The following is a 27,167-nucleotide window of genomic DNA, read 5'->3' on the forward strand; positions in this document are numbered from 1 at the left end:
TGAGAGTGGGCCCAGGCCTGCAGAAGCTTCATCAGTGCCAACAGGGAATCTAGAGAACCCGACCACTGGACCACCTGAGAGAGGAAGAGCAGGAAAGAGAATGGAAGGCCTGAGACTCTGTAACAAGGAAATTCTACTCCAGGATCAGCTTCTGAAATATGTCCTTTCTGACATCAGAATCATTTGGAACAGGAAATGATGAAGGGCCGCCAAACTTTGTAGAACATTATCAGCTCTCACCTAAGGATTCCCTGGTCTTCCAGACTGTAATTCTCCCACCTCCCTGGGCTTTGGTGCTTCCTATAACAGGGTGCTCCCTCAAGACTGAAAATATTTGGATTGTCTGGAAACTTGGCAGGTCTGCACTTCCTTTATTGGTAATGTTAATGTTTTAACTTCTGAGTTATGCGATATTGCTACCTATGTTATTCTGACTGTGAGGTCCTTATTCCTGCAGTGACGTCAACCTCGGATATTGGATTTTCCCCTCAATGAATCCTTACTTGTGAACCCCGTCGCTTTTTGCGTCACTCGAAGGGTTTCAGAATGCCCTTGAAAGAAGTCAAAGAAGCAACCGTTATTAGCTGGTTTTCCTCCTTTCTTTATTTCCATGTTAGGACTAAAATTAGGAGTAAAGGAGATGGAAGACAGGCAATTAAAATGTGTTCTTGTAGAAAAAAAATTAGAAACTACCTTAGAAAATTATTTTATGCCTACAAGGCTCTCTTCTGTTTCTCCGATGATCCAAAGCTGTGACAAAAATCCCTTTAAGGTGCAGCACTGCAGTCTATTTTGGAAAGCAGAATGCTATTTCCAGGAGTGAGGGAATGGAAACACGGATATAGGGCAAGGCATTCAAAGTCTGTATTGGGCCTGGGTGATAGTGGCTCACAGCTTACTTCTGAAGTGGAAAGTCATAAGCTGGAATTCAAAATTATTACAAACACGGCTTTGATGCCCACAGGTTGTGCTTTTAACCCTTGTGTGGAGTCTTTAAAAATACAAATCATCCCATTAAAAATAAAAGCCAAAGAAGGCCATTCAAATCCACGTTCACTACCAGAAAACAAAAATGCAAAGACCTCGCTTTATACACACTGCTGCAATACTATTCCACTCGCCAAACATTTATTAAATCCTGCTACGAGCCTGGAACTGTACTAACATCAACAACTATGATCTATGGAGTGCTTGCTACATGTTGAATGAAGCTTTTTGATGACTTGTCATTTAGTTCTTACAACATAATCCTATGAAATGAAAACTATTATTACCCTTTGTTTTACACACAGGGAGACTGGAGCTGGTGACAATAAGCAAGTTGCCTTGATAAGCTGATAACTAAACCCAGGCAGCCTGAGCTCTTTATCGCTCTGCTGAATTCCCTCCTATGTCCTACAGGTGCCAAGGGAAAACAGAAATGATATGCTTTCTACTTTCCAAGAGCTCATTTTCAATACCAAGGACACTCTCCAGAAATATTAAAGTATATAATTAGTTGCTTTAACACCTAGTGATGTTAAAGTTATTTGATACACATGAATTGTATGCAGTATGAACAAAGAGAAAAAATAAGGTTAACATATGTTGAGGTGGTGGCTCAATAGAATTATCCTGATCTTTCTGATGCAGAGTCACCTTCTCTATTTGGAGCTGACACTTTAATATCTGACATTTACCCCCTATATGCCCTCTTCCACCTCCACCCCCACCATCACCACAGTTGAGTATGTCCATGAGTTCTGGCTCTCTCTTTTTTTCTTTTTTGCTCAATCCCTTCCCCCGCATTCCCCAACACCCCCATTTCCTTCCTCCCACCCCCCACCACCAGAGCTGTCTGCCTGGTCTCTATCTATGAGTCTGTCTCTCTTTTGCTTGAAATACCTATTTTTTATAGCTTTTCTTAATCAGATAAAATTTGGCCACGATTTCGATAAATCAAATTTGTGTAGAGATAATGAGAGAATGTAACCTCAGGCTCACTAGCACAACAAATTCATGAATTATATATAGCTAAACTCAAATAATGATAGTGTTGCTAACATTTGGAAAGCAACATCATCACTGCTATGAAAGGACTGTTAAATTCTAGAGTTCAAAAATACTTGAAAAATGGGATTTAATTTAGCTTCACAACCTCAAAGCACAGTTCTCATGCAGTAATCTCATGGGCTGCTATAGGATTTTCCTTGTCAGATCCCAAGACTGTAAGCGCCCCAAAGGCAGCCTGTTGGCCTCTGCGCCCCCAGGACCTACCCCCAGGGCTTGATCCATAATACTGTCAGAAGACTTGAGCAAGCCTTTAGACAAATGGACAATCACAGAAACTAAGGGTCTCATAATTGGAGCCCTAGGGTTTCTGTGGCGAGCCAAGCAAGAGAGAAGCAAACAAATGAGCAACACAAAAGGGTTCCAGCAGTTTCTTCTCCATCTGCGGTGTCCAGGTGTCCGTCTCACATGCTGAGCCTTCTTGTACAATACTGAGCTCAAGGAGACGCTCAGTGAATTTTCTGGGTTATGCAATGAAGCCACAGCACAAAGTGATAACAGAGGCTCCCCTGGGTCACACAGCTAGCGTTAGTTATATGATCTTTTAACACTCAAAACAGGACTGTTTCAGCATCATAAGGCAACCTTCCTCGGCCTGCATGTAAAGAACTATCCTTCCACCACCTGGCTCTAATGTAAGAGTAACCTTGGTGTGATTTTTCTGGGTTGGAACAGGGGGTGAGGACTTGCTAAACCACACCTATTCTGTAGCCACTCATCAATACCGAGATGGTGCTTCCTATAGCATCCTGAAAAAGATGTCTTATCTTTCAAAATCATGCTTATTATAAGAATGAATAAATAATGGATGAAAGTCACATTTCGGTGTCCTAGCTGCACTGAATTCCTCCAGAGGATAGGGTTTGGGGGGAGCCTGGATGTATCAAATTGACAGATAATCTGAAAACCTTATGTTCGCCAGGACTCCCAGCCTCTTTCCCCCAAACCTTTTACCAGAGTTGACACCCTGCTCCCGGCCCCACCCCCAGCTGGTGGAGGCGCTAATGAGCAGTGAAACAGCCAAAGGGCAGGCAGCAGGTGGGAGCAGGGAAAACAAGGCAAAGAAGGGGACAGGAGGCTGGATCATCTACAAATGCAACAATCAGTCCCTGGATAATAGAGCTGGTTGTAATGAGAAAGGTGTCTGGGGTTTACACCCCTAAATGCTTGAAAGCCATTAGTTACAGATAGAACATTTCTGACAGACACCTAAACAGGAGAAAAAGCATGGGTACATTAAGCAAGCTGCCCAGAGGCACTCAGCTCATTCCTACGCAGAGGTCCTTATTTCAGTCCAGAGTACAGACCGGCTTGATGAAATCCCATGGGATTGAAAATTTGCCAAAAAAATGGTTGTGTCAAATACTGATGAGTTTAGAATAAAAAATTATTTAGATTTTTAAAAAACCTTAAAAGCAGACTCCACTCTTAAAAAAAGACCAAGTGTTCTCTTAAATATGGAGTAATAGTTTTACCTATCTTGCCTAGTTAAATATATATGACATATATTAATTTTATTTATATAGAACATGAGGGTATACAATCTTTTAGAAACATTTACCATGAATACTCGGATTTGGATAAGCACAGGTAAATATGTGTATGGTAGTATAAAGTCTTAAACACATTTATTGTCATATAAAATGGTCATTGAATTCCATAACACTTGTCATGTAATTAGAATGAAATTGAGATCACTCTCTTGGCCCAGATTCTATCGATCTGATTATGTTTTTGTGGAGAAACAGGACATTTATCTGAACCACCTCTTGTCTAATTTGCCATTCAACCACAGTGGGGGGAAAATACGTTCTTCGTTTATCACAGTTTAGTAAGATCACATGGCTACTGTGGTACTGTGGCGGGGTCACTTAAGCAGCTGACCCCAAGGCCAATGTTTTTATAATTTAAAGGATCTGGTAGGAATTGGCCATGCCAAACAGCACTGGGTGACCAAGTAGGACAGGTTATCCATCTCTTTGTTTAAGACTTCTTTTAACAGAATAATTAAGAACAGCACTTTAATATTTAAACAAACAAAAAAGAGAGTAATTTCGAGATAAAATGTTAAGGATCAAACCCAATTCTTGCCTTCTGAGTATGATTTATTAGTGTCTTCACTTTTAATCCTGCAATTTTAAATATTCATTTTAGTGACTTTTACAGTATGCTATTAAAAAGCAAAATAAACAGGTCACTTTTCTTCCACAGGGTTCTGTTCTGCAAAGTATTCCATTTTATCACAAAATATTGCAAAGGAGAAGATAATTTCAGAAAATATCACTCACTAATTTTGAGCACGTTATATACATCAGAAAATGTATATTTTATTTGCTGAGCATATACCAAAATGTGCTTCAGAGGGACCATCTCCCTCTTTTAAAGCACATTATTATTACACATTTCTAAGGGGAAATGACTTCGCCTTCTAAAACTCCATTAGCAGACAGTTTTTGATGCTAGGAGAATCATTTCTTTCCTTCTGACTCTAGTGAGAAGTTATAATTATTTGCAGTATGCATTATTGGATATTCCTTTCTAAACGTCGAAGATATATTTCAGTTTAAACAAGGCAAGTGTTGAATTACAAATGGCTAAAAGTGTGTTGTTGTTTTTTAAAGTAACAAACATCTAGAGGGAAAAAGTAATGGAAAGGAAGACCTAAGGTTTTAACTTCAACATTAGATTTCCAGGTTCCTCAAAACATTAATGGTTGGGATCTTTAGAAGAAATCCAGAGTTTCAATCAGTCTAGTTAAATAGGTGTGAATTCTTATTCAGTCCCCTTACTTGATTTTCAAATCATCACTTACATTTCTAGATTTCCATAAACTTGGAAAAACAAAAAGCCCTTATTGTGCTATCTAGAATCCTCATATGTTTGACTGACAAATGAAATTACATCACTTTCCTGTGTATCACAAGCTCTTTAATAAAGAAAGACAACTGTCCCCAGAAACAGATGAACTAGGATGCATATTTTTAAATCGACATACTAGCGCACACACCCCATTAGCAAATAAAGAGAATCAGCAGCCCCAGAAAACAGCTGGGGTCTGTTAGTCAGTTCCTAGTGACCAAAGTTCAACTTCAGCATCTGGTCCTTGGGTCAATGTCTAAGTCAATCTTAGTATCTCTAGAATGATTTTTTTTCTCTTTAAAAACCATTCATTCATATTGGAGAATATTTCCCTTTGGTTATTAGTTTCCTTTCTCAAAAAGATATTCTGAAAACAAAACACCTAAACACATCTTTTCTCATTGGTTTATTCTTTATTATTTTGCCCTTGCTTCTTTCCCCCCAGAAGTACCAGTTGCTTCACTAAGCAACATCTGGATGGAGCATTTCATATATGAGGTTAACATCTTTATTACTTATTCCATTGGATCCTTGAGCCTTAAGCTTCACTGTCTAAAACGTTCTCCAAATATTTCCATCACTAACTCAGACAGGTGAGGAGATCCTTTCCTAGGCAAATATTGAGAAATGTAAATATTAAATGCATAGATTCAATTGGCAGAAGGACTAGTGCAGTGGTCGGCAAACTCATTAGGCAACAGAGCCAAATATCATCAGTATAACGATTGAAATTTCTTTTGAGAGCCAAATTTTTTAAACTTAAACTTCTAACGCCACTTCTTCAAAATAGACTCGCCCAGGCCGTGACATTTTGTGAAAGAGCCACACTCAAGGGGCCAAAGAGTCGCATGTGGCTCGAGAGCCGCAGTTTGCTGACCACGGGACTAGTGGAACTCAATACAGGTTGTGCGAAACCACAACATCTCTCATAGTAAGGCAAACAGCAGAAATATTACTTTTCAAATTGATAAACAACACAGGACACCAGAGCTCTATAATTAGAAGGCTTATAAACCATAATTTAAAATGTTTCCCTTAACTGTAAATAGACTTACAATGTACTTAAGTATTATTAGCAATTCTTAAACTTGATGATGCTCAGCATATATTGAAGACATATGATACCACCAAGGCACTTGGTTAATTTGATGCACAGCTATTATTACTTTACCCATGTGTAACTACCAGTAGCTACAAGTAATCAGAATTTAGGCTTGGCGTGATATCTACATAAAAGTGTATGGTGGAAGTAAGCATAATTTCTAACATTTATTGAGCACTTGGCATGTGCCTTGCCTTTTATTAAGACTTTTTTTTTTTTGCAAGCATTATCTTATTTAATCCTCTAAACAACGCTGAGAAATGTACTGCTCTTACCAGATGTTTAAGGATGAGGAAACTGGACCTTTAAAATGGCATGTAATTTGCTCAAGATTATAACTAGTCACGTGATGGTCTAGAATTTGAACTCAAGCCATCAGAATCCAGACCCTGAGTTCCCAACTGTTAAGAGCAGGAGAAAAGTTAGGTCCTACTTCTCTCTCCTTCCTTCACACAACTTTTTCTCCTACATCGACTAGGACACACTTTTGGTTAATCAACCTTTGAATAACCTACCAAATACAGATCCCAATCACATCAGATGGGAGGGTCACACTGTAGGCATGTTTTTCCAGGCCTGTTACACCACACTGTAAGATTTACAAGACATCTTTTTTAAAGCAAAGAACTTGAAAACAAAACAAACCACCCAAAAGAATAACAGGGGAGCAGTTTGGCTTTTAGACCATGTACTTAGTAAATCCAGTCAATTGAAAAATATATCTCTAACACAAGGAAATCAGTGAATGACATTGTTGGAAAGCATTGAACTTACTATAAAGTACAAGCCCATTTCCTATGGAAAATGCAATAATTTATTTCCTTGGTACAAGCTTTCCAGTGAAGAATGCCATTAAACTGAATGTATTGCTCTGACTGGCTGCATACTCTACCCAACAGAATATATACAAGCAAAGAGGAAACACGCTGTCTAGAAAAAATATACAATTTCCTTTTATTTCCTCTTCTGAGTAAAACACCTCTTCTTTGGGGAACAAGTCAGGGGCATATAACAATTCACTAGATAACATTTTCCATTCTGACAGCCAGAAACAATGAGAAACCATGAGAGTCAATGAGGACGACCCAATGATTCTCAGAAAGGCAAGAGTTTCTGTGGTGGATGCCTCACATCAGCTTCTTATCCAGCAGAAGATCAGCTGCCTGCAATCCAGATCTCCCCCAAATGAGCAAGAATTCATTGAAGAAAAAACACACAGATCCTTTAATAAGTCCATATTTTATCCCAGCTTGGCTGAAACATCAGTTGTGTGGAGATGATTAGTAGGAAATAAAGCTGTAAAGATAGGAGGGATAAACTGTAGAGATCTCAAAGTGCTAAGGCAGGCTGTCATTAACTCAGTGGGCAGCTGTGGAACCATAGAAAGATTCTGAGAAGAGCAGTGACATGACTGTAACCTATGGAGATCAATGGGAAAACAGTGTAGGATAGCCCAAAGGTAGGGGAGATGAAAGGTAGAAAGACCAGTTAAGAGGCAAGATATGGAAATAGCCTAAGTGTCCATCTAGAGATGAATGCATAAAGGAGCTGTGGGGTGTGTGGGTGTGTGGGTGTGTATGTATCTATATCTATCTGTCTATCTATCTGTGTATCTATCTATCTATCTATCTTAGCCACAAGAAAGAAGGAAGTCTTGCCATTTTGGTGCATAGAACTGGAGGGCATTGTGCTAAGTGAAATAAGTCAAAGAGAGAAAGACAAATATTGTATGATATCATTTATATGTGGAATCTAGAAAAGCTAAACTTCTAGAAACAGAGAGTAGCATGGTGGTTGCCAAGGGCTGGTGGGGGGGGGGGGGGCAAATGAGAAGATTTGGTCAAAAGGTATAAATTCCAATAATAGGATAAGTTCTGGGGATCTAGCATGGTGATTATAGTCAACAATACTGTATTATGCACTTAAATGTTCTCATCACAAAAAGAGAAGGGGTAATTATGTGAGGTGATGGAGGTATTAACCAATGTTACTGTGCTAATCATTTGGCAATATGTATAAAATGTATCAGATCACTATGTTGTATTCCTTAAACTTACACAATGTTATATGTCAATTACATCTCAATAAAGCTGGAGGGGCTTGACAGCTGTTGTGATGGTTAACTTCCATTGTATTTGCTTATAATCTATTTCACTGCATTTTAGCAAAATTAATCTCATGACTTCAAAGAGTTATTTATTTTCTATTATGTTGCCTACTAGAAAGTTTATACAGGTCTTTCTTATTGATCAGTTCAATGGGATAGGATATCCTTTCAAAGTTCTGATGCTTGAAAATGGCAGATCTATATTCAATAGGCATGCCCATACCACCTCAGTTAACAGAGCACTCATGAGAGTAGAATGCCAGGTGCACTTTTTGACGTCTGAGTCAGTCAAAAAAGGCCTTGCAGCTTCCTCCTCGCTGGTCAGAACACTCCCTCCAGCAGGCCGGGGTGCATGTCTGAAGGCTGGAAGGGCACATGTGTGGGTGCTCCAGTGATTCCCAAGTGCACCCAGACTTTCAGCAAATCCCACGAAAGCACCAGACTGTGAGGGAGGAAGCCTCCAGATGCCAGGCTCCAAGCACTGACGTCACCCCTGCTGCTCGAGCCCTCCCAGCTGAGGCCTGAGACATCACGCAGCAGAGACAAGCCTCTCTGCTGTGCCCAGCCCATACTCCTGACCCAGAGAACCCACGGGCATCATAAAAGGGCTTTTTTTTTTACATTATTACGTTTGGGGGTGGTTGATTAAGTTATAATAGGTAGCTAGAATCCTATGTACAAGAGAGGTGATAAACCAATGGTTGTAGAGCCCAGACACTTAATTCTGGGTGGTATATTTCAAAAGATTAAAAATCAAACATACTCAGAAGAGAGTAACAAGAATGTTCATTTATGGGGGAAGAGGGTATAAATGAAAGGACTGGAGATAATCAAACCAGAAAAGAGAAAAAGGGTGTATGTCTATTGTCTTCAAATATTGGAAGGGCTATCATGAGTGAAAATGAAAACAATTACTCTGTGTATTCCCAGAAGAGAGGCCTAGGGACAATGAGCAGAAGCAAGAGGGAGTCAGATGGAAGAATTCTCTAATGTTCTGAGCTTCCCAGGAAAGAAAAGGCAGCCTTAGGAGGTGGTGAGTTCCCTAACATTCAAGGTAATCAAACATAGATGATCACCGCCTGGTGGGTGGGTTTGGAGAGAATTCACTTATTGACCAGAAGTTTGAATGAAATGCTCTTACTTTAAGGTTATGCTGTAACACTGAGATGTGTTTAATCTAAAGATCAACCCCATTTCCTTGTTCTAAGAAATCTAATCCCAACACATGTTGAGCAGAGGGGAAAAAAAAATACAAGATGAATAAGTTAAATGAAAAGCAATACCCAGGTATAAATAGAACGTGATGCAGAACTTTAGAGGAAGAAATGGCAAACTAACAGGAAAATAGAATCCAGCACAGCAGCAAAGAAACGTTTTTGAAGCACAAACCAAGGAAGAGAGAAAAGGAAAGACAAAGATCCCATCAGTGACAATACCATGTATAGAGGGTGCCTTTCTCTTTCTTGGCAAACGGTTTGATTCATTTTTAAGACTTTTCTCTTCTGTCCGTGGGAAAGGCAGACCAGAAGAACATGGCAGCGTAGCAGCAAAGGGGAGGAGGTTCAAGTGGTAAAATGAGCGAAGCTCTTTAGCAATCACTGAGTGTCTGGCCTCAAATAGATGCGTGTGCCTATAGGGTCAAGTGCATACGCATGGAAGCCACTGTGGATAACAAACATCGGGCTGTAAGAATGACTAAGGGAAGCAAGAAAAACTGGAAATTAAAACTTGGTTTTCTAAACAAAGCCAATATGGAAAAAACAGCACGCGCAAGCCACCTAGAAAATGAGATGTGTCTAGAGCAAAGCCACAAAGGAAACAAAAAAGAAAGAAAATGTTAAAAAGTTATCTCAAGCACATTTCATCTGAACTTTATCACCATTTGTAATCAACTTCTGAAGTTTCATAATACCCTTTAACCTTAGTTACGCAACCCACTGAACAAGTCATCTCATTGTTAGCCGACTTGAAGGAAGAGGGGAGACTCTTTTCATGTTGATAAGAGATAGAAAAAGGAGTCACTCCCAGGGGGAAAAAAGTGTTCTGAATCAGCTCCTGGAGCCTACTGGTAAGGAGTGGTGATAATCTTTCGCTCGCCTTAACCCTTTCAAAGATTCATGGCACCTGAAGTTAGACATGCATGACACTGAAAAAGTAAAAGTAACTTTCATTTGAATAAACAGAAACTTTTCATTAGAAGACAAAAGTAGAAATTGTTTCTTATTACTCACCCATTTCCTAGGTCGGCCTCGTGGCCGTTTTTCTCCAGTGGCTTCTGCTTTCTGCAAAATGAAAAAGGAAGTCAAATGGTTGCCTACCCGACACCATGCACCAGGGCTCACCAAGGCACACACATGGTTTCCTGCCTGACACCACTGACCAGGGCTCACCAAGGCACACACATGGTTCCCTGCCTGACACCATGCACCAGGGCTCACCAAGGCACACACATGGGTCCCTGCCTGACACCATGCACCAGGGCTCACCAAGGCACACACATGGTTTCCTGACACCACTGACCAGGGCTCACCAAGGCACACACATGGTTCCCTGCCTGACACCATGCACCAGGGCTCACCAAGGCACACACATGGTTCCCTGCCTGACACCACTGACCAGGGCTCACCAAGGCACACGTTGGAAGTGCGCATGCCCCGCCTTGCAGAGGTGATATTAAGAACTGTTTTAACCATCTCTTTCTTTTTTTAGGTTCATCTTCTCCCTTTTTGATTCTTCTTTTTTGTTTTTTTCATTGTATGATGTCAACAGATACAACCCTGACCACAAAAGACTCCCCTCGAGTGATTTTCTTTTATTTCCATCCATAATAAAAAATGACTCCCACATATCCACAATTACCTAAAGTATTTTAGAAAATTAATGTTTTTTAAGCGATGATTTCCTTTCCATGTCACTAAAGTCACAAAATTTAATATTAGTGTATTGCTTTGTAATTTACAAGGCACTTCTACCTACATTGCTAGTCAAAAACAAGTCTAAACATAAATAAGACGTAGGATTCTGATTTTTAAAAAACATTTGCTTATTTCTACAGTTAATTCCCTATTCCTTGCCAAAAAACAATCACCTGTTAATCAGTTCACTTACAGCGGAGGGAAAATTAGCTGGGAGAAAGCATCAGTATTTGTCCTTGAATTGGAAACTATGGATATTAAAATAATAATAAATGTATACATTAACTCTCCACTCAACACAGATATGGCATTAATATATTTTCTATTTTGAGTTTGTTTTATTGCTTTACTTCATAGATTTTTTTCTGGTATCATGGTTATTTTTTCCCTTTGAGTCAAAATTTTAAATTTTCTATCAAGTATTTTTCCCTGCATTTATCACCCTATTCCAATCCCCAAATACACCAACACACACATATCACACATACACACACACTGCATACACCTTCTATAAAAACAGGATAAAGAACACTTAGTTCATACTCTTCTGTGTATGAGAATCATCCCAAGGCTATCTGAACACAAAAATGTAGGTAACCTGAGCCAGAATAACTTGTTTTGCATTTTACTTTTGTTACCTGGGGTAGCAGCCAGTAGGCACTTAATACAATGATACTAAAATTACCTGTTATAACTGTCTACACTGCCAAATGAGAATCTCCTCTTTCTCGCTTCAATCTGCCTGGTAAAAATAGATTGAGACAGATATAGATAGATAGATAGATAGATGATAGATAGATAGATAGATAGATAGACAGACAGACAGATACAGAATAAGCCACAAGATTTCTTACTAAATAATAACTCCCTGGCCTGGCATTAGGTTCCAACAGGTCCCATGCATTAACCCAAACTCTGCATAATTATAATGCTAGTTCACATTGATTTAGCATTTAAAATACCCCAGGCAAAGGGCTAAGTCATTCACATGTTATCTTAATCCTTACAAGAGCCTTGCAAGGTAGGTATTACTTTTTCTCTTATTGTGCAGATGAGCAACTAAGTTTTAGATAGGGGAGGTAAACAACTCAAGGGCACACACAAAGCTGGTAAATGGCAGATCTGGGATTTGAACCCAGTTCTGTTGGGCTCTAAGGACTGGGCTCCTACCTCCCAGCAGGGCTGCAACCTTCCCACAGGCATTTGCTACCAAGCGGAGATATTTTAATTAACTAAAGGCGTCACAGATTCAGCTCATTTCCCAGAACAGAAGGAAACCTGGTGGAGCCTTTGTCTATACCCCTGGGACTGAGGGCTCTGAATTGCCGTCTCCTACTTTTCAGTTGCTCCACAGAGGAATTGCTTACTGTCAGGGGTTAGTGGTGTTGTTCTTCAATCATAAGGGCATGAATGAGATCAGTGAGAGCCTGGAGTGCCCAGTGAACCACACCCTCTTTCTGGGTGTTCTCCCAGAGAGAGAGGGCAGTATCTTAACAGAAACACAGACTCCTCTTTGGAAAGCTTAGACTCAAACCCCTGCTCTGACATTTAACTTTAGGACTTTGGGCAAGTCCCTGAAAACCCCTATTTGGTTTCCTATGTGAAATGGAGATAATGCCTCCTGTGAGGAGTGAAGTGCCCGCCCTAAATGAGGTGCTCGAGAAATGTTCCTTCCCTCCTAAGGAGATGGAACTCTTAAAGGGAAAGTTTTCCTTCAGGTTAGTCCAATCTCACAGAAGATTCGGTCAATGCAAATATTCCATTACACCCACCTGTCACCTTTAGAATGAAGCTTTTAAGAAACCCTTTGGCTAGTACATAGTGAGTTACACAAGTACAAAATTGCCTTAATACAGAAGCAGTGTCTGATTTGGTATTTGAGAGCATAACTTACCCGGTAGTAAATTACACCAACATGGAAGATAGAAATCCTTCCTAATGGGCTTGGCGGTGAGAGGTAGGGTTGAGGGGAGGGGGCTATTGACCTTAAAGGCTAGCTGCACACCAGGCTTTCTCGGCACAGTTGTGACGTGCCAGGGGCCATGATGTGGTCCGGATGCATCTAACTAAACTCTGTGGAAGAGAGGGTTGTTTTCTAAAAGGGTTTCACTGCACTTCAAAAGTCAGAGAAAGCAAATCTCTCAGAGAGAAAGCCCTGCAAATCAGAGGATTTTAAAATGAGCATCTCATTTACGAAAAGCCCATTCAAAAACAAAATTCGCACCATTTTCCAAAGGGCAAAAAATATCACACTGTCACTTGGACTTGTAAAAAGCAGACCTGCTGCATGGTCTTCAGGCCAGTGTTACATGTAAACCGAAACCCTCTTCTGAGACTCCATCTAGAAGAAACACATTAGCTGTGCTGTGCGGCCTCGATCTGGGAGGTTTTCATTGTTCCTTAAAACCCACATTATTTAATCATTCTGATCAAACCTCACGGAGGCTGCAAAACAAGTTAGGATTTTAGTTTGTAAACCAGCATAGATCCAGGGCTTTTACATATTGCAAAGCACAGACTTTAACTCCCCCCTCCCCCTCCCCATCCTGTGTTTAATGCTCTCCAGGATATTATTTTTCCATAGAAGACAAACAAAACATTCTGGGATCTTGTTTTGTTTTTAATATGTCAACATGTGTATACCGTGGAGGGGTATATTTGGTTTTCCTTTGCCAGGGTGGAATGGGGTTCTATACTGCAAACCCACGTATAATTGACACACAAAAAAACTCATTCTAAATGTTTCCTGCTTATCTGGGAGGGGAAGCAGAAATTCTACATTTGGAAGAACTGAAATGTCAGACCATGACTGGCATTGTTATACTATTTGCAACTATCATATCATATCTTGTTAAAAGTGTTACTGCTTGTCCTCATTCGTATTGATTTGTTTAAAAAGTTTAGATTCAGACCTGAATCTTTAATTTTATAATATACTCAGAAGCAAGTTCATGAGAGCTGGGAGAAATGCTAAATGGGAAATGTAATTATTTCTTTCCCTAAGGAGTTCTGATACCGCAAGCTTTTAAATGCATTCTACACTTAAAAAATAATGAAGAAAGGAAATTCATCTAGCAAGTATAACTCCTGAATTTGAATGAGTGCTTTGCCTGGTGCACAAGACATGCTCACTATGTATTTACCGAAGAAGGAAGGAAGGAACGAAAGAAACACTGCTGTTTATGTCACGTGTGTGTCTTGTTTCCCTCTTGCTATCAGAATTCTGCAGCTTGGTAGGACTTGTGGGTAAGACTTTAAAAAAGCATTTCATCTTTAACAAGTTAAGAAAATTTCCGGGTGTCTTATGACCTCCAAAAGCATAGCCCTGTGGTTTGTTTGGGGGACAGAGTTCTGTGGCACGCATCCGCAGCCCCTTTATAAGTTTGTAAAGAGCTGCCATCCAAAGGTTTCTCAAAACCTAACTTCCAACCTGCATTTCAGGTTACAGAAGATAACAGTCTCCTGGCAAATATCTTATAAAATATTTGACAAGTTGCATGTAATACAGGAAAGATCACAAGTTTAGGAGGAGATTTTGAATTCAAATCCAGGCACCACCATTTGCTAGAGTTGAACATTAGATGTGTCAGTTTCTCATTTGTGAAATGAAGACCAAATGCCTACATCAGAGGATGAAAGGAGCTAATATAGTATATTGTATAGTGCCTGACAAAAGTGACAGCATTTAGAAGGTACGCAAATGTAATTTCTTCTGCCCTCCACATTTTAAACTGTTACCCTTAAAAAAAGTACCTCCCAGTTCTGTACGTTTCCATAGTGGTTTTCTGAGCATCATCTTCCTCCCCTGTTTCACAAATGGGAGGTTAAGCCATCTACCCACATTTGTAACTATGGCTGAGACCCAATCTGATTTCAAGGCAATCGGGGGTCTGTTACTTTTGGGAGATGTTCCCATATGAAGTAAAATAGCCATGGGTGAATTTTTAAAAAATCAAAACCTTCTAGGGTGAGAAACAAGTGAGTAGTTAAAAGTACATTTCCAAGTTTCCTATAAAGACATGGACAGGAGCTGGAATTGGGAACCAAGAGAATCATCCAGTTCTGACTTCTGGATCAAATTTAGATCGCTATTCATTTTTTGCTAATCTAAATGCTCTCATCATATTTTATATGTACTGTGATAATGCATGAAAGCCAGAACTCTCCCTTCCTTAATCAATCCGTGGATCTGAACAACAACAAAAAAGAGCTAGAAAAATATTTAGGCGTAGTAGCACCTTGTTTGGTTTTCATGTATCTGTATGCATGTATATAGGTATAGCTAGATGATTGACACATAGATCGATGATAGATAGATAGATAGATAGATAGATAGATAGATAGAATGATAGATAGATAGAAGATAGGTGGAAAAGTTTAGACTAAGACCTGCAGACTGAAGAGCATATGGAACCAACTATCTGAAGTTTAGAAAGTCACATTTTGCTTCTTTCAGTTTTTCCTTTACAAATATAAACAGTGTAAATCAACGTGCAATGGCATTAAAATCACCTGGACTGACCGGTCAGACTAAGCACTGAGTAACTCTCATTTTACGTTTTTGATAATCCAGGTCTATGGGTTTCCAAAACTTAAGCGCAACCATTTTTGGTCTTAAAAAGATACGGCAAGTTTGCCATGACTCCATGTTTTCCAATAGGAACTGTCAGTACATTCTATCCTCCACTGGAGTCTGTGCTCATTTTAACCAAGGAAGCCCTCATGGTCAACTCTCATCGCATTATTTACACACCCCTATCTTCACCTATGCAAACACTAAATTAAACCAAGGCCAAAAAGACCAGAAAAATTATCTTCGAAGTTTAAGATTCTCTTCCTGATACTGTCCCTCCACCTCTTCTGTAATCAGAAAAATCAGCATCAATGATGCAAGAGTTCATAGGGGTTACCTTCTGAGCAAACTGCCCCTTCCTTTATCCTGGAGAAAAGAAAATGACTGCACTACTCCTCGATAAATTAATTAGGAGGTGTCATCCAAAACTGTGCAGTATATTAAGCAATATCGAATAAAACAACAGCCTAAAATGTAAGTTCTCATCCACCTTCTCCTCCTGGTTGGCAGAATAAGAATTCATAACTAAAAAATTCAGAGTCTAGAATAGTGAAATTCATTTGTTCCACCATTGTGCCAAGCTATGTGGTCCCAAGGTGACTTTCTGGAAATTGCAGAAAGTCAACTAACAAGACAAGATAGGTTTGAATGACTTAACTGACATACTACTAAAATGCTCTCTAGCATCCATCTATTCTCAAGGAAGAACTGAAATGCAATATAGAATACCAATCTGGCATGTTGTACCTCCTTAGCAAAATGATCTGCTGAGACTTGGGAGATAAACACAAGCCACGGTTGTTTGTAGGTCAGTCAAAGTAATGAGGAGCTATTGATGAAAAAAAGTTGAGAAGAACGATAGCTTGCAGAGAATGAGAATTATGACTCCCCTGAAATAACATTACTTCATGAAATAATTCAGATGTACTTGACTCTCCCATATTTGGATCATAATCTATGATGACTCAAAGGCATTGCCAGACAAAATTTACTGATGCAGTAAGGCTTGGTCCTCCCTGGAAAAGTGAAGTGAAAAACATGAGTCAATTGTTTAGGTAAGTCAGCCTAAAATATCATGACAATGGAGACAATAACTGGGCTTTTCATAATTCTACCTGCCTGGATTCATTTGCATATTAGAGTCCTGGATCCCAGTGGGAATTACCTCCCCACTAAAACACAAAGGAATCAAACTAAATCATACTAGTAACATAGAAATCATAGGCTGGAATTCTATGATAACTTCTCAAACCATCTTTTCTCCAACTTACCTATAATAATGCCTTTGGTTACTCTCTCTAATTGAGCCTACTGTATTGGGAAAAAATCTTGTCCTCACTCAGCATTATGCTCTGACATTTATCTGAAATGACGAGTAAAACAATCTCTCGCCCTAGTATAAATATCTATGACTGGCATTAGTAAGCATTTATCAAAACTAAAGCACACTTCTGGGAATGTGATTAGAAGGAGCACAAATCTGCCTTTATAGTACCCAATTAATATCAGGTAAATAGAAGATATATTAAATCTTAATCTGAACACATTATTTGAATCATACATACATCCTTTACCCAGATATTTTCGTTCCACACTTTGCTCTCTAGGTCTGTTCAAAATGCAACTCAAGAAAATCTATGACATTATGAAGGGGGCTACCTCACACATGAGATCTTTTTGGTATGCAATTTCCTTCTATTAAAATTTAATTCAATCTGGATGCGGAGAAAAAGGAACCCTCATGCACTGGTGGTAGGAATGCAGACTGGTGCAGCCACTGTGGAGAACAGTATGGAGTTTCCTCAAAAAACTAAAAATGGAACTCCCATTTGACCCAGTGATCCCACTTCTAGGAATATATCCCAAACAAAATTTACTGATCAGAAACACCAATCAGAAAGGATCTATGCACCCCTATGTTCATAGCTGCAGGAAATCCGAAACACCAATCAGAAAGGATCTAAGCCCCCTATGTTCATAGCAGCACAATTTACAATAGCTAAGATTTGGAAACAGCCTAAGTGCCCATCAGCAGATGAGTGGATTAAAAAACTGTGGTACATCTACACAATGGAATACTACGCTGCTGTAAAAAGGAACTCCTACCATTTGCAACAGCATGGATGGACCTGAAGAGCATTATGCTAAGCGAAATAAGTCAGTCAAAGAAAGATAAATATCACATGATCTCACTTATTTGTGGATATAATGAACAACATAAACTGATGAACAAAAAACAGATCCAGAGACAGAGAAGCATCAATCAAATGCTCAAACCTCAGAGGGAAGGCAGGGGAGGGTGGGGGTAAGGGGGAAAGATCAACCAAAGGACTTGTATGCATGCATATAAGCATAACCAATGGACAAAGACACCAGGGGGGTGAGGGCATGAGCGGGGGCGGGGGGGGGGGAGTTAAGGACACATATGTAATACCTTAATCAATAAAGAAAAACATTTAATTCAATCTAAAAATTTCCCCCTTACAAGTACATAAATGAGAATTGGCTTGAGACTTGGAGATGAATTTGACTTGTGACCTTAAACACTAGAGAATTAATGACAACCCCTCTAGTATTCTCTCATGATTAAAGAGCCACAACAAAAACCTTAAACCAAACATTAGGAGAGGATATCTTTCTTTTCCCCAAACATGGGTAATGTGAAAATACAAAATCTTTCCATCCAGCACAAACATGAGAGGAAAACAAAACAAAACAAAAAGGAAATTAAGAGGCGACTGGTTACAGGTATATCTCAAACTAAAACATAAATAAAAGGGTCAAGACACACACACACACACATACACACAGACTTACACACACATGAATAAAGTATTCAGGAAAACATTAGCTCCCAGTTTCTTTTAAGATAACAATATGAAACTAGTTCAGGGACAAATTTTGAGCACTCAGATTAGAATTCTAAGGACTAGAATTGCTACATATGGTCATCTATGGGAATTTGTCATAATGGAATAGAAGCAAATGTGAGAATTATCTTCTCTCCCCAAAATTCCAAGCCTGACAAATTGTGTTTTTAGAAAAGTTTGTTTTATACTACACAGATCAACTTTATATTGACTATGGCCTGAAATCAAAGTGATAGCTAATTTAGTAGTCAAGCACTTGGTCTTGCCACGCTCTACATGCATTGTCAAGTTTCACACTGCTAATTTTCCGATGAGCAGTTTTGTTTTCAAATGCCCCAAGGCCAATTACTGAGCCCAAACATAAACTTTGTAAGTCAAGGAACTCCAAGCAGCAAGAAAGTTTAAACACACATCATGGATTCTAATGTTCACTGCAGCTTCTCTAGTTTTAGAATCTATTCTCTTATATACTTACCAGTTTTTGTTACACTGTTTTCATTTTGATGAGTCACAGTGTTCAGGAGAATAACCAATTTATTAATCATAGAAGATTGCTCACATCTACTCTGGTCAGTCTAGCAGGATATGTTTATCTTACTTGTTATGAACAATATAACTATTTCTTAAAAAAGAGTCCTTTTCAAAATACTTATAAACATATGTTTTGTTAGAATACAATATATGTTTGATAATTATGTTTATAGAGGGTAGCAGCAAACTTGATAAATACTGATTTGAAAGTGAAAATACCTTAAGTTTACACATGCCATGAACAATTCATCAATGTCATTCATTGTTTTGCAAAGTATTATCTTCTCCAAATGAAGCATAATTTATAAAACTGAAGAAATATAACAGTCGTGTTATTGGCAAATATATTTATTCACTTTTATTAGAAGGGGGACTTTAACAGTTGTGTGAAAGAATTTTGTCTGGAAGAATAAGAGATTTCAGGGAAACATTTCTTTGGGAAAAAGAAAGTCTACTTTTGTTTTGGAAGTTGTAATATGTATGCATACAGAACTAACAGAGAGATGAGTGGTCTAATTCGGGTCATTGTAAATGCCCATCATAAAAGTAACTAAAAAGAAATCATACCTTACTTGGGAAGAGATCAACTTTTTTGGTATTTGGTTTTAGGTGGTAAATTAGGCACAAGTCTCAGCTCTCCTACTCAATGAAGATTTTGTTAGTCAATGGTAAACTGTTCAAAATGAATGGTGATAGAAGCATCTCTTTACATTGGAAAACATGTAATACAATGAAATCCGAAAGGTAATTCCTTTTCCTTCTTTTGTATTACATTTTACATAATTTAAGATGAGATTAACAGGTTTCTTTCTGGGAGATGTTATAACGATGCATCTTTTAGAGCAAGTACATCATAGTCTAAATGTATATTAGCTATCTACCAAGATATCCCTTTGCATCTCATTAAAGTGAAATTAAGTTAGGTAAATCACACACTGTGCTACATTAAAAAGAAACTGTTAAATGAGCCTTTTTTAATAAACTTAATAAATCAATAAATTGTAACTGAAAGTATTTAGGTCAGGAATACAAGATTATGTATTGTCACTTTTAAATGAGAAGGTAGTTTAGAGCTACTTGAAAGTTTATTGATTAAATGTGAGTCAGCCATCTTCATTCTGAGGTGTTAGATTTAAATATATTAGAAACCTGCTCGTTCAACTCTGTTTAAGACTATTAAAATAAAACAGATGAAAACATCATAGCTATACCCTAAATAATTTTATATGTATCACTGGTTGCTATGACAGTTTACAACATGAAAACCATCACATATGTTATGGTAAGTGCCCATAATCATAGAAAAACCACATAAAACATTAATCCCCAAATGATGACCATATAGTCCTTTCTAGCAAATACTGTACATGGTGTACTCAAATGGACTCCTGAATTGTGAATCTTTGTTTTTAACTAGTATACAAACCTACAGATAAAATACAGAACATTTTTTTCAGATTTATTTATAAGGCTAAAACATGTAAATTTTATAGTCACCCTCTATATATGAATTGACCCTGAGATATTTCCTCTTTTCTAGCTCAAATAAAAGCAACATAAGTTATTTTACACTACAATTCAATGTTTATAAAGAATAACATTGGAAATTATACTTGACTGGATTCTATCCTGCCCCCCCAAAAAATACAGTGAGTCAAATATTTGTTTAAAAAATTTGTCATTGTTCCATTTAGTGCATTTCTATATCACCTGATGGAAAGGCTTTTTGAGAGATTATAATATATTGCAAGCTTATTGTAAGCAAACAGTATACTTTATCATCAAATTTAAAGCTGTAAAAGTCATATTTTTTCCAGTATTTCATAATTGGATTTACTTCTAATTATCATCTATTTGATAAAGTGCTTAATTTTAATAGGGGATTTTGGTTTTGCAGTAGTCTTTTAAATAAGCACAAAGTAAATTAATCTTTATTACTTTTAAAGAAAATTACAAAATCTATAGCTTTGGTTTGTATTTAACTATCTCATAACTGGCCCAAACCTTAAATGTGTCATTCACCACTCCCCCTCCTCACCCTCCCAACCCCATTTTAAGTTTCGTATTATTTGGTGATTGTTTAAAAACAACACGGAAGCCTCTTCATGAACTTTCTATGCTAAGCATTTGCTTAGAAATCTTATTCATATCAAGGGTTGGAAATGAGTCTTGGGTTAACCAGTTAAGACAAATCCTTGAGTGTGGGTCTAGGATGGGAAATTTGCAGGGAGGTTCCCGTGGGAGTTGAGAAAGTTGGGAAGACTTGACTTGAGCAATCTCACCTTTTGAGCAGCTTTGGAGGGACTCTTGTTTTTGCTGCCTTTGGGTCTTCCCCTGGGTCTCTTAGGAGAGGGCTCGCCAGTTGGCTCCTAATTATGGAGAAAAAAAACAAAATAAAAATGTTCTTGTGGCAAGCATGTCTGCAAGAAATTGACCCTGACTCTATAGTTACATTTTCTGCATGTGCTGCTCCACTGGACTGTTGGAACACACTCAGTTCAAGCATAAATAGTAATGATGACTCAGAGTTTTCAGAAAGGGGCAATAACTACCCTTTTAATCCAAGGGTTCACAGAGGAAACGGTATTTTACATATGAAAACTAGATTCCATTCCAACCCTACCAAGGTAACAAAGGATGACAAGTTTGCATGTTCTAGAAAGAAAGTCATACATTAAGGTGAAAAGGTTGCATGGCTATGCATTTGGCAACTCATCCATAAGCATTTTACACAAATACTACTGGCCATTGTACTAAAATGTCTAACAGAAATAGGAAGCTAACATCATAAATATTTCAACAATCTTCCCTACTGAAAGATGGTTTTTAATCATCTCTATATATCTGCATTGTAGTCAACACATTGAGTGAAATATTGGAGCAATTATCCAAGTTCTTCAACTCAAAACAACTCCATTCCCCTTAAAATTTCCAAATAATTATGTTAAATCTGTTGTGGGAGGTTTTGCTTGAATTATCTAGATAATTGCTTCAATTCTCCACTTCCTTTTAGAGATTCAGGCATGGTCTCTAGTCTAAATTTAAATACCTTTTGATAAAAACGAACAAACTCCCCAAAACTTTCTTTTGAGAAAACTGCTTATGGGGGTGAACTGGAGAAAAATAGGGGGGGAGGGGGGGCGTAGTAGGGAGGAATGGAAGTGTCTGGGAAGGAGAAATTGAAACTATCAATAGGTTTAGCAAAACTTTAAATGGCTTCTATGCCAAGTAGTAAATACTCAAGTGGTTAAAAGGATGTGATGATTAATATTCCAGTTCCTAAATATTTATCCAGTGAATCATCCAATTACATTTCATTCGGATTCGGTGATTAAATGAGACTAATTAACTTAAAACTCATGAAAGTCCTCAATGAAAATTCGCGTCCTACTGAGAGAATCTGGGGAAGGTTTACCGAAAGCTTCCGTGGGACCACTAGCGCCAGTGGGCACATCCGGAGCAAACACATCGGAGACACATTTTCCTTTCTTTGTGAACTCTGCCTTAACTCAAAGGTAAAACCTCCCATCACCTCCAGACCCCACTGCAATTTCTTCTCCATTATTTTCTGGAGGCGGGAGGCAATTAGAAGAGCTAGAGAGAGCTGGGTGGCGGGCGGGAGACGAGGGCGGGGGGGACGGGCAGGGACTAGCTGGGAGGTGTAGGGTCCGAGCGCGGTACGAAGTGTCGCCGGGGCAGAGCGGGAAAACGCGGGGGCCTCTCGATGGGCTGGTTTCCTTTGATGATTTCAAAAAGGTACAGCCCTCCCCGTTTTTCTAAAACGCGCTGGCAAGCCAACATTGTTCGATACCCCCGCCGTGCTCTCGGGCGGCTCTGGGACCCGGGGGTAATTTTCTAACCAGCCTATTTGCCATGAAGGAAGCTCTTTAAGGCGAAGGAATGAAGAAGTTTTAAAAGCCCGCGGAAGCGAAGTTTAAATGTTCTCAATGGACACGTCCCGCTCCAGCCCTGCCCGCCAAGGCTTGGGAATTGCAGCGAACAAAACCCCCCCGCCCTGGGCGCTGCGCGCAGCCTTGCAAGCGCCGGCTGCACGCTTAATTGGTTGCATCCGCAGACAAAACCCTCCGCTCCGCGGGGTCCCGGGCGCCCCTCGATCTTCCCCTCCCAACCCCCAGCCCATGGCCCCGTAGTAACACATTCAATGTCTGAAGCTCTGAGGCGCGGGATCTAGGGGCAAAAGGGAGACGGGGCGCTCGGCGAGGAAGGGACCCTAGCTTACAGTGCACTCTCTCGGACGTTGCTTTCCTTCGCGCCCTTGGCCAAACGAGCTAATCCCGTCCCTGGCGGGACCCAGACGCCCCGGGAGCCCCTTTCCCGGGACACCTCGGCGGCGCCGCCGCATTTAAAGAGCACAGAGAGGACCGGGCGGCCCGCGAGTTCTTTGTCGGGAGCGCGCGAGTCTCCGGCCACCAAGCACTTGGGGAAGGCGCCACGGGGGCGGCTGCGGCGTCCCAGACCCAGGCCCGCTAAGCAGCCCGGGGTGGCGGGAGAAAGAGCCCCTGAACGGCCCCCAGGACTTCAGCCCCTCCAGAGCATCCTAGCCCCTCGCCCTTCCTTCCCCCGGGGCAATTGGAAAGCGGCGAGGAAAGCGCCTGCGAGCCCCGGAGGGTCGGACCCCGGCCGCTTCCAAGGCACCGGGAGCCACCGCGACACTCGGGACGGTGCACAATAGCGAAAGTCCGAGGACGCGCTTGCTTCCCCCCCGACCCCACCTCCCGCCTCCATCCCGCCGCCCGGCCCGGCCCCCCCCACCTCCCCGCCCGGAGGGGCGCGGGCGTCCCGGGCTCCGCCGCGCACGGGGTCCCGCAGCACCTCCCCCGGCCGGCGGGCAGCGCGTGGCGGCCGCGGCGGCCGGGACTCCCGCGTGCGAGTGGCTGCGCGTCGCGGGGCCCTCGCAGAGGGGGGCGAAGGCGGTCTGGGGCTCCCACCCCGCCAGGGTACTGACTTGCTGCTGCTTCCTGGGTCGGCCGCGTCCTCTCTTCTGAGGCGCGGGGGCGGCAGGTTGTCCCTGGGCTGAAGTGGACGGCTGCCCGGCGCCTTCCCCGCGTGCGCTCATCCTGCCTCCCGCCGCCTCCGCCGCTGCCGCCGCCTCCGCCGCTGCTACCGCCGCTGCAGCCGCTTCGCCTCAGCTGCCCCCAATCGGCCCGGCACCTTTCGGGAGGGCAGCCGGTGGGGCTGGAGAAGGAGGCGGAGGGAGCGAACGCTGGCGTGCTGCGCGGGCTGCTGTTTAAGCCGCCGCCGCTGCCACCATCAACACCGGACGTCCAGCGGCTGCCAAAAGAGAGAAGAGGGGAGGAGGAGGAGGAGAGAAGGAGGCGCTGCCGGTGGCGGCGGCGGCGGTGGTTGGGTGCCGGAGGTGGTGGAGGTGGCGGTGGCGGTGGCGGTGGAGGTGGCGGTGGAGGCAGCGAGAGGAGGAGGAAAGTTGGGGGAGAAGAAAAAGAGGGTTTGAAGTGGGGAGGCACCCCTTTCGGGTTGGGATCAGGAGTTGCGATCACCGGGAGCACTTCGGGGACAGCTTGGAAAGGGAAGAGACTTGGAGTGAATGGTGTCCCTTGAAATGTTAGGCGGGGGAAAAAAAAAATTCCTCCTCCTCTTCCCCCCGCTCCGGCGCTCGCAGAGCAAGAAAAAGAAAGAGAGAGAGAGAAAACAACTAGCGCCTCGGGCAGTCGGAAAGCCAAGGAGGATGGGGAGATTCTGCCGGGACCGGGTCGGGCACTGAGCGCCGAGGAGGGGTGAGAAGCGGGTGGCACCGCGCCTCCTCGGGTGGCGAGAGCAGGCGGCAGCGGCACCGGAGCGTTGGAGGGGGACCGGCTGCTCGCTCCTGCGTCCTGCACCAAGTGCGCTCCGCCCGGGCTGGAAGTTTTCTGAGTTCCTGCCGCAGGATTCAAGTGGGATGAGTGTGTGTGTGTGTGTGTGTGTGTGTGTGTGTGTACGCGTGCGCGCGCGCGCTTGGGGAGGGGGCGGTGGGGTAGGGGTGGGGGTAGTGCCCACCTCTAACAGTGGGCGGATGAAGAGGAGGGGGCTGCGCTGGAGGAAAAGTACGGGGAGGAGGGAGGCCAGGCGGACCGCCGAGCCGAGGCGCCTGGCCGTGGGCCAGAGGCAGCGCTCTAAATACAATTGCCTCGGCGGCGGCGGCGCCCGGGTGCCACCCGGAGCACCGCTCACGTGCTCCCGCCCGGCGGCGAGGTTAAAGGGACAGGCCGGCGATCCCGAGCCGGCTCGCCGCTGGCCGCGCCCCTCCCGCCGCCCGAGGTCGCCCCTGGGCGGTTGTCCGAGGAAGGCGCGGGAATGTGACTGCCCAAGAGCCATTTAGGGGCTTGGCCTTTTACCTGCACCTCCACCATGCGGAGCCAACACTCTGCAGGAAGAGTTCAGCGGCGCGCGCCGCAGAGTTCCTGGTCCCCGTGAGTGAGAAGGAACTGAAGAGGAGTAGGAGCTGGCCCCTGGCAGCCCTGCTCTGCTTGGGAATGCCCGCATCACAGATCGCGGGACCCGACGCGGGTGTGCGCACACACAAACACACAGATATGCACGCAGGTACCTGCGTGCACGGAGATACATGTGCACACTTGCACAGGCACATGCATGCACAAGCACACACGTAAACATGTGCGAACTTGCATGCACACATGCACGCAGATGTATATCTGCACATTAGCAGATACATGCACACATGCAAACAATGTGCACACACGCACGCCGAGCGCGCCACTCTCTTCATTGAAATTTTTTTCTCCCGGAAAGAGGAGAGGCAACGCGAAGTCTCCCCCCACCCTACCCGGCTGGCGCTACACACGGGGTTCCAGCGCTAGCAGGGTGGAGGGGTTACCCCGAGCGAGGACCTCCTATGCTTCCTAACATCACAATTGTGCCAACTGTCCAACTCTCTCATTTTACCTCGACTTAACCTCCTCTTTAGGAACTCCCTTTCCGCTAAGTCCTAATTTTATAGCTTCGGCTGTTTCAGAGTTATGTGAACACCATAATGACCACAGACCAGCTTAAAAAGGTGGAGTACATTTTAAAATGTGCCTCTTTTCATCCTTGAATAACAAAAAACACACACAAAAAAATAGGTTTAGGTTTTCACACATCCAACCTAAAATTATTTTGGATTAATTCCAAAATAAAAACTTTCACCCGAGGAAGACTCCTCCCCCCCCCCAAAAAAAAAAAAAAAATACAGACCACCGTGGAATAAAAACGCCTACTTTACAGCCCTAAGCAGGGAGTTAGGCACCGCCAGGTTCCGCTGAGCCTGTGGAGGAGGTGCGTGTTAATGTCTGCTGCGGTGAGGCAGCGCTGATTGGTCCGCGTTGCCATTTTAAATTCATTTCCAGCTGCCCTTTGCAGAGCTGGGACACTTAGCTGCACGTTGAGTGCCCTGCAGAAACCCAGGGTTTCTCCTGGGTCTGGGAACGCTTAGCTGTGATGGAGAGGGAGAGCCCCCATCCCTCCGGATGGAGCCCAGCAGCTGACTTGGGGAGGGAGGGTCTAACAGGAATCAAAGGTTTTCTGCCAGGGCTTGGCTGAAAGATGGTATCTTCATCAAAGGGTTTGAAATTTTGAGTGCTAACCATTGCAGTGACATTGCCTAACGGCCAAGTTTGCACGCCTTTTTCATTGGCTCACATTCGCACTGGGGTGTGCACCTTTTACATACACAGGCTAAATGGGCTTCTGGGTATGTTTTTGTTTGCTTCCTTTTTGCAGGGACTATAGAGACACAATTCCGAGAGCCACTGTAAGAGTGGTCATTGAAGATTTCAGCCAGCAACTTTTATACTGGGTGCATTATATCCTTAGCTTTTTTTCTTTGTTTGTTTGTTTGATTTTTTTTTTAATATTCACAAAGGCCTGCAAGGAGGGGATTCCAAAATGTTTGTGGTTTTTTTTTTTTTTATTTTTTATTAATCCTTGGCTAAGAGAAGCACAGAAGAATTGGGGTTGGGAGACTGTCCAGCCACTTGTTTTCAGGCCCCTGTCACTTAGCTATCAGACTGTTTGACCCCTTTTGAATTTGTAACAAGAATAGGGGGGAAAGCCCTGGCGGGTTTGGCTCAGTGCATAGAGCATTGGCCTGGGGAGTGAAGGGTCTCAGGTTCGATTCCGGTCAAGGGCATGTACCTTGGTTGCGGGC

General features: G+C 42.1%; 1 protein-coding gene across 2 annotated transcripts in view; it reads right to left on the minus strand.

The window, feature by feature from the left end:
* HMGA2 (high mobility group AT-hook 2) overlaps positions 1 to 25,049 on the minus strand; it is a 139,070-nt gene extending 114,021 nt beyond the window's left edge. For both annotated transcript variants that reach the window (XM_008148755.3, XM_028156452.2), the window contains exons 1-4: positions 25,019 to 25,049; positions 23,973 to 24,298; positions 21,289 to 21,375; positions 10,349 to 10,399 (exon numbers count right to left, since the gene is read on the minus strand). In XM_008148755.3, the coding sequence (XP_008146977.1) occupies positions 10,349 to 10,399; positions 21,289 to 21,375; positions 23,973 to 24,083 (249 nt within the window). In that variant the 5' untranslated portion in view covers positions 24,084 to 24,298; positions 25,019 to 25,049. The remainder of the gene's footprint in view (positions 1 to 10,348; positions 10,400 to 21,288; positions 21,376 to 23,972; positions 24,299 to 25,018) is intronic.
* Positions 25,050 to 27,167: the final 2,118 nt, after the last annotated feature.

Source organism: Eptesicus fuscus, chromosome 7 (assembly GCF_027574615.1).
Source record: "Eptesicus fuscus isolate TK198812 chromosome 7, DD_ASM_mEF_20220401, whole genome shotgun sequence".
NCBI lineage: Eukaryota > Metazoa > Chordata > Mammalia > Chiroptera > Vespertilionidae > Eptesicus > Eptesicus fuscus.